The sequence below is a fragment of the Lactuca serriola genome, chromosome 4 (genome assembly GCF_051521515.1).
Source record: "Lactuca serriola cultivar US96UC23 chromosome 4, Lser_US96UC23_V15, whole genome shotgun sequence".
NCBI lineage: Eukaryota > Viridiplantae > Streptophyta > Magnoliopsida > Asterales > Asteraceae > Lactuca > Lactuca serriola.
Genome location: NC_136411.1, coordinates 291,975,416 through 291,984,424, shown reverse-complemented (window position 1 = coordinate 291,984,424; position 9,009 = coordinate 291,975,416). Strand labels below are relative to the sequence as shown.

Below are 9,009 nucleotides of genomic sequence, written 5' to 3'. Positions count from 1 at the left end.
TAAAGTACGTCTCCACCTACGTGTGGATATAAATAACGTCAAAAACGAAGTTTGTATGAACGAGTTACAAATTATAATAGCATATTTACGTATTACAATAAAGTATAAATCATATATACGTACATACACACACACACACACACACATATATATATATATATATGTATATATATACATATGTATATATCATTAGAAAGGTATCGATGGTACGGTGACTCTTAGGAATGAGCATTGGCAGCTATGGATTTAGTGCCAGTCCTATAACTCTGGAAGCAAAGGACTTCAGAATGAACGAATACGGGATAGATGACTCTTAGGATAGATGCTTGAGAGTAAAGAAGATAATGGGGATGGGTAATTGAGTTGATTGTTTAATTGTTTAAAGATAATAATTATATTATTGTGGGTTGAAAACCCTATGTACTCACCAAGTTTCCCAACCTGACCCACTAAGTTTATTTATATTACAGGTGTTGAGATGAAGTCACATTACACTGAGAGATTAAAGAGATGTAGATCACTAGTGTAAATAAATGTAAGTTCTGTTTATGCGTATGTTTCTGTATTGACGATGATACTCTTCTTCGGAAATGCTTTGATAACGTATTTATCATGTTTTACTGGGAACAAATTCCGCAACATTTTTATTAAAAGAGGTATTCTGATTTTATAAAGCATAAACAAAATCAGTCTTTTTTGGCCGTGAAAATGGGGATGTCACACATACGTAATTTAAAGATAAAAATTAAAAAAATCATTGGAGTTCATTTACAAAATGCTTGTCATATAGACAAGTCTTTTACATATATCGCCAAAAAAAACTAATATAAAAATAAAAAACAGAAAATCTAAAGACTAATATGCTTTGTAACCACCATTGCTTCAAATCCACCCATCACCCAAGCTTAACAACGAAATAGAGCACAACCACCAGCAATACAAGTATCCCCACCATCATGCCACCCATCGTAACACCAACAACTTTAAACTTCTAATCATGGTTATCCAGCTTGTGCTGGAGATTGATGTGGTCGATCCTGCACACGATATATTCCTGAGCCGGTCCTTCAAGCGTTGCATTTTAGATTGGTTATCTACAATCTTATGACCACATTCACAGAAGATTGAATGGAACACATTGTAGTTGATGTCTTCACAAGAATTTAAAGAGTCGGGTGGTGGTGGTAGACCCGACATTGTTCATTTTTAATGGTTCTTTTCGATGAGTGTTTGACCGAAAATGGTAAACAAGTTTCAGGGTTGTTTTACATCAAACCCCACATAGGTTGTCCCCGTTTACTACGCAGACCTAATCCACCAAGTCAATCGACTGTAAGGGTTGGTGGGATGTTGGTAGAAATTAAACGCGGTAATTAATCTATGCATGTGTGTTATCAAATCAACGCAATATTGACTCAATGAGTTCACTCACCTACTTATTTTGCAAGAGACTAAGAAGAAAAACTTGCTAAAATAGGTAAAATGACATTTTCAATCGGTAAAACCGAAATACATGCTTTTAAAATGCAAAAAATAGTCATGATGGACCATTTAAACTATTATATATAAGTTTGTTGGGCTATAGTGAGAAGAACCCTTTTTTAATAATAAATGTTGGTGCTTTTGTCATTTTTTTAATAGTTGAGGATTATCTAGGTGTCCGTTATTTGTTTGATACTTTTATCATAATCTTATTTTTTATTTAATATAATCAAAATGCTTTTATAACATTTTAGTGTATTAATTATTATGTCAAACTTAATAGGAACGATAATCAACCATAATAAATAAAAATAATTTTGTCACATGTCATTCTCTCATAAAATTAGACATATGTCATTTTGTCATAATTTGAAATGTATTTATTTTCCACTTGTCATTACTTTAATTTTCATTTTCGATTTAATTTAGTTTCCATAAATTAAACCTACTATAATCACTATTAATTTCAAATTTTAAATTTTAAATTTCAAATTCAATTCCAAATAAATTTACAGTTTAAACCTTTATGTTTAACATTTTGTTATAATTAACACGTTTAGAACACACTAAACACATAATTTTAACTTGTTTATTTTTTGCATGTTTTTTTTTCTCATAATTTTCACTTATTTCAATTTTAAATTCAAATAAAATTTCTATTTAATCGTTCGTACTTAACATTTTATTTTAATCAATCCGTATAATATACGGGTCTCACAACTAGTAACATATATTTGTCAATATACTAATTGAATTAATGTATTATGCGCAACCTACAATATCCCCCGGCAGCTAAATAGTTTATAGTTTACACCGTTTAAAAAAAAATATAGGTTACATACAATATAAATGTAGTTTACCAAACCAAAGATTCAAAAAACAGTTAAATTTTTTTTTTTTTTTTTTAAATCCATCACTTAAATCAACATGTCAAAGTAAGAACATGTCTTCTTATCCACCCACCACACTTTAATTTTATTATTTATCAACTCCCCAACTATCTTTGGTTATCATCTATGGTAATAAATGTTTTGTTTTCTCTTATCTAAGTAAATCTCCTCTAACATGACCATTCGATCACATATCATCAACCCACCAAAAATTTCATTCACGATCATTTATGCAGGATGTAGAATAATTTTGATGATCAGTTATCCTATATACATTTAAATCTTTGTTGTGCTTCAAGATCTAGAGTACATAATTTTATCATATGACATGTAAATTTTGCTATGAAGATCGAAGACCCAACAAAAGGATACATATATGAAGATCGACACAACAAGCATTCAGATAGACCCATTAAAAGGATATGGATTTTGGTGTTGTGGTTTGACATCTATGAGTCATTACAAATGAATTTTTGTTGTTGGTTGGTTTTGTCCTTAATTATTGCTCATGAAACTGGAGCAACAATGAACTACAAAGCCAAACATCAAACAGGTTCTAGTTCTTTTAGATTGGAGCATTTGTTTCTGCTCAAAATCAACTCTTTTAACTTGGAAAAAAATGATTTTTTGATCTAAGGTATGCATCTTAGAAAGCAAGCATGAATTTAGAGGGGGAAATAGATGTGCTTTGCATTCCATATAAAGCCAAACATCAAACAGATCCAGACAAAATATTCTGATTACTAACGCCACAAATTGAAATTATATATATCACGTAACAAGAGTGGAGAAGCACCAAAAAGCAACATAAATAACATCACTTTATTCCAATTTAAACCAAGGAGAATATTCATATTATACAACATGAAGGCAATTTTAGAACATATACCTGATCTGATCAAAAGACCTACAAATTCCAATCGAAACATCCATTAGAAGAAACAAGAAGCTCCTGCATGCAAAAGTCATCATCAAGTGAACATAATCCATCGAAAAAACCATCATCCATGGTGTTATCGATCCAATCCATCCCCTTCACAACCTTACAACCACCACCACCTTCTGCATCTTCCACCACCACTGCCGCCAGTGCTGGTGCTGGTGCCGGTGCCACTGCCACCCTTTTTGCTTTCTCATCCTCCTCCACCACCACCTCTTCCGGCATGGCAGGCATGTGTCCCTCAAAGAGAGCCATGTGCCCAAACAACTTATCCTTCCTTGAAAAACTTGTCCCACATGAGCACTTCCATTTTGTCTCCCCACAATGCTTCAAATGGCTTTTCAGATCAGCAAGCACAGAAAAGTTCTTCTTATGGCATCGATTGCAGGAATACATCTTGGGGCAATGACTTCTCTTGAAGTGATTCTTCACACAGATCACAGATTTCAAAGGTCTGAACTTTTTGTGCAGCTTGTTTCGGGTACAACCAGCAAATGGGCACGAAAACCGCGTTCTACCACCACGAGTCAACTCAGAAGAAGAAGACAATCCTGATTTCTCAGGCTTCGAAAGCGCCTCTAGGGTTTTGAACTTGTTGCCATGAGCTCTCATGTGCATTCGAAGATTCGCATCTCGTTTGAAACCCTTACCGCATAATTCACAGAAATGTAAGTGTTCTGCTAGGAGCTCCACAGCATCAAGCTCCACAATATCCCAATCGTCGTCTCTAATTTCTTCCCCGAAAACCTCGGTTTTCGGAACCCCTAAATCAACATCGTGCTTCAAATGATTCAGAATCAAATCGGATTCCGGTGAGTGTTTCGAATCAAAAGTCAAACTTGTCGTCCGTACGGAAAGATTGGGGGTTTCTGATTTTGATTTTGGGAGTCCGGTGCAGGAAAGGAGGGCGGCTCCATTGACGATTACTTGGTTGATGGCGGAAGTGATCTCCTTGGAGACAATCTCCATCTGCGATTCTCCGATGATGGTATTGGTGTTGAGTGAATCGGAGAGGAAGCGTTGAACGTGGTCCATTCGCGATTGTAGCTTGGAAAGGTTGATTAGCTGCTGATGACGTCCGTCGGTATCCATCGGAAACTTTGACGACGAGTCAACAGCGGTGGCGCCGGCGGGAAAATGATGGGATTCGTCGGGGTCTATCATATATCGGTGTTCGATAAAGACAAAGCGAGCGAAGTTTGAGGTGGTTATAGAGTTTTGCCCACATTTGGCTTACTGCAAGCGTGGGCCATGCTGTCCCGATTCAAGTAACTGAGTGTACACTGTGCAGATAAACTCAGAAAGGCATAAATCGAATTGGTTTAACTTTAAGGGTTGTGTAAAAAATTTAATAATAAATTAATAATAAATACTAGAACAACGGTAACAAAGTTTTCTTTTTTTAAAACATTTATACATATAACTAGGTTGTTCAAAACCGGATATCCGAAAATATCCGAATTTTGGATATCCGAAAATTCAGATAGTTGATTTTTGATATCCGAATCCGTATTTAAAATTTTGGATATCTGAATTTCGAATATCCGAAATTTCGGAGGGATTCGGATATTAAACCGGATATCCGAATTTTATTAGTTTTAAATAAATAAAATAAATCATCCAAGAACAAGAACGTTTCCATTCATTTGTTAGGTATAATAAGACTTCATTTGGTCTAGTTAAAATGCAAGATACCTTACCTCATGATCTTCAGAAATCAAACTCAAATTACTAAAATCAACAAAAAAATGTAACATTTATATCATTCCCACTTTGCGTACCAAGTAAAAATGTTAATAGTTTGTCTTTTTGAATTTCAAATGAAAAAACCAAATCCATTAAAACTATTTTTAATAATTTTTTAAATCATGTATTTCGGATTTCGGATATCCGAAATATCCGAAAATTTCACATTTTAATATCCGTATCCGAATCCGAAAAACCGGATATCTGAATTTCGGGTATTTGAAATTTCGGATATCCGATTTTTCACGTATTTTCGTATCGGATTTTTGGATTTTTCGGATCGGATGTTTAGATGCAAATGTTTTGAACACCCCTCCATATAACCATTAATTATGTTCGGGTTTTACACGAAATGTCATGGTTGACTGGTTGGTATAGGTTTTTCGGCCAATAATTATACTTTATTTTTATACATACTCTTATTTATGTTTTATTTTGTATACATTAAGTCAATTATATTTTGTTTTTATATTATGTATGTTTATTATATAGTTGATTTTTCCAAAAAGTTCAAAAACTAAGTGTAACGTTTGTTTCAGGTATCATTTATTTCTCTAAAAAATTTAGGGTTTTGGACTGGGTCTCGACGCGTTGGTGAGCTCCAACTTGTCGAGTATGAATCATTATGGACGCAGGATGAAGGGTCTACTCCGCGAATTGGAAGGCCCCAACTCGACGAGCAGATGTTGGAAAGGAAAACCTTAAATTTTCGGGGTTTGCACCCTATATAAAGAGTTTATAGTTCATTTGTGGCCTTTGTAACACCGTAAATTTTCAAACAATTTTTTTATTAAAAATCACATGAATCTCGTAATGCATTTCACAAAAATCTCAATTAAGTTTACAATTCAAACTCCATAACTGTTTAGTAAAAACCCAGGGTCTTCAAAAACCTAATTCCTTCTCTTGTGTGTACAATCAAGTCGATGCCTTCTCGCGATTCCTGAGAACAATATGAAACACATAACACATAACACGGTAAGCATGAAGCTTAGTGAGTTCTCCAAGATACCACATAAAACACATATTAGCCACTCGAGGCTATAACTCTATGGACCCTCCAGTCCTGACTCTGTGGACCCTCTGGTCCTAACTCTGTGGACCCTCTGGTCCTAACTCTGTAGACCTTTCGGTCATAGCTCTGTACACTCTAGAACACACATACAACATAAATCACATAGAAATAATGCAGTGCATCACATCACATAAATAGCATACAAAATACTCTATAACATAACTCTAATTACCAATCTAGGTAAAATATAGTGAGAAGACTCACCTGACAAGCAGCAAGTAAATACCCTCGCCCCAGAAACTTGAACTAGCCTCCGCCTAGCACAAAAGATGAATATCTCTAATCAATACACTTTACACAACCCTAATAAATGAGGGCTGTTCTTCTCTCTCTAACTCTTGAATTGGGTAAAAGACCATTTTACCCCTCCATGGTCTCCATTACTCATGTTGACCAAACCCCAAAGTCAACAGAAGTCAAACTCGAGTCAACAGTCCATGTCTGACCCGACTCGTCGAGTGCACTCATACAACTTGTCGAGTCCACTCACATCCTCAGAAGTCTCGTGAAGGTCCAGCTTAGCTCATCGAGTTGACCCCCAACTCGTCGAGTTATCGCATGCTCAAGCTCATCGGGACAAACCCTCACTGACTTGTCGAGTCAACTTATGGACTCGACGAGTCCCCTCGGTTTGATTCCTCATTTAGACGTCCAAAGTCAAATCTGTCATTCCAAACCCTAGATCTAGCCTTTTAAGACACCATAGGCACATAAAGTTTCGACCTTTACGTTCATGCATGGCATAAATGCCTCAAAATGCCAAAACAAGCCCTTCTTAAGGTGTTAAGCACCACAACCCTCATATGGATGAATAAAGTTGGGACCTTTGGACTCTAGGGACCTCACAAGGTCCAGATCTGATGACTAGGCTTGTAGCTAATCCATTTTACTCAAAGTCCCAAACCAAAGGTGGTAAAAGCCCTAGAATTCCAAACACATGAGATCTAACCAAAATAATGAGATAGGTGCAGACTTTTACCTTCCTTAGAAGCTCTGGACGATCTATCACTGGATCTAACTTTCCCCCTCTGTATCCTTGCTTGATCTCCTTTTCTTCTTCTCAAATGATGCACTAAAAAATCCCAAGATAGCTTCTCTCTCAATCTCTAGCTCAAATGACCTTTAGGGTTTGCTTCCAGGGAAAGGGTGGCCGCAAATGAGGCTATAAGTGCCTTTAAATAGGCCCCAAACCCAGAAATTAAGGTTTCTCTAATCAGCGCCTACTCGGCGAGTCCCTCCTCTGACTCGTCGAGTCCACTCATTAAGTCCACGGGAAAAACCCGGCTCGAATCGGCGAGTTGGACCCTCAACTCGTCGAGTCTATTCTTTAATCACAAGATCCAACTACACGATAATATCCCTGAAAATCTGGATGTTACAACTCTCCCCCACTTGAATTAGATTTCTCCCTCGAAATCACTCCTTAACCACTCACATAATGAAATCATCAACCCAAAAGGCACCACCAAAAGGATCTCATACTACACCAATATCTTCCTCTATGGACACTTGAAACCACACAAAACTCCCAAGACCATAACTGAACCAACTCTTCAGTTGCTAATATACTCCTTCCCACTATCCGGAAGCTCTAGTGGCCTGACTCGCCGCCTGACCGCCTACTCAAGCGATCACCATGATATTCTCTCCTCGCATATCAAAGCCTGATAACTCACTGATCCTCTGATTCTCACAAGACCCAATCCAACAATCGACTACCGCTCACTCATATCATGCTAATGATCCAAATCACGTCCGAAGAAACGGAAGGGTCCACACCCCACCAGGGATCATACACTAAACTGCTATCAGAACCCATCCGAACAAAGAATCCTCAACACTCTGCCCTTCAGACACGAGAGAATAACCAGGCTCGCTCAGAAGTGTCCTCAGACATCACAATCACAAGTCCTAGCTTTGTTCCTCATACCCCTTTTTAATACTGAGCACTAGGTCAACTTCTGACTCCACAGTTGAACCTCCAAAGGTCACCCATAACATATCCCAAAATGTCTTATTGACTTCCTTCTCACAACAACTACCTCGGCCTAGTAACATGTGACATCCCCATTTTCACGGCTAGAAAAGACCGATTTGTTTATGCTTCGTTTTATAAAATCAGAGTAATCCTTTGATTAAAAGAGTTGCGGAATTTGTTCAAAAAATAAATATGATAAAATTTATCAAAACATTTCTCAAAGAGAATGTATTTTCATTAAATAATAAAACCTCGGGATGTCATGTTCTGATACAGACCAAAAGCATAAACAATATAAAATAGACCTTACAACAGTTATTTATAACTACTGATCTATAATCCAAAATCTCTCGTCAAGTCCACCAATTTATACTCTTGTGCCATTACCTGTAATGCAAAGAAAACTGAGTGGGTCAGGATTGGGAGCCTGGTGAGCATATAGGATTTTCAACCCACAATAATACATTTATTATATTCAATTATCAAACAATCAACCCAAAGACCCATCCCCATATCTCCTTTATTTTCTCAAGGGTTTACCCTAAGAACCAACTATCCTTCATTCATTCATTCCTAAGGATTTAACTAAGGAACTGGCACAAAGTCCATTTGCTACCACGGTTTATACAACAGGCACTACGTCACATAGTCACCAAGGTTCATACAATAGGCACTACGTCTCATAGTCACCAAGGTTTACACAACAGGCACGAAGTCACATCGTCACCAAGGTTTATCAAATAAGCACGAAGTCACATCGTCACCAAAGCTTACCCAGTAGGCACGAATCGCATCGTCACCAAAGCTTTACTTAATAGGCATGAAGTCGCATCGTCACCAAAGCTTTACTTAATAGGCATGAAGTCGCATCGTCACCAACTATTCCATCTACCCATGT

General features: G+C 36.9%; 1 protein-coding gene across 1 annotated transcript; it reads right to left on the bottom strand.

The window, feature by feature from the left end:
* Positions 1 to 3,180: 3,180 nt before the first annotated feature.
* Positions 3,181 to 4,527, bottom strand: LOC145097147 (uncharacterized). The gene has a single exon (XM_079034663.1). The coding sequence runs from the start codon at positions 4,474 to 4,476 to the stop codon at positions 3,280 to 3,282; it is 1,197 nt and encodes a 398-aa protein (XP_078890789.1). The 5' UTR covers positions 4,477 to 4,527; the 3' UTR covers positions 3,181 to 3,279.
* Between the last annotated feature and the right edge of the window lie 4,482 nt (positions 4,528 to 9,009).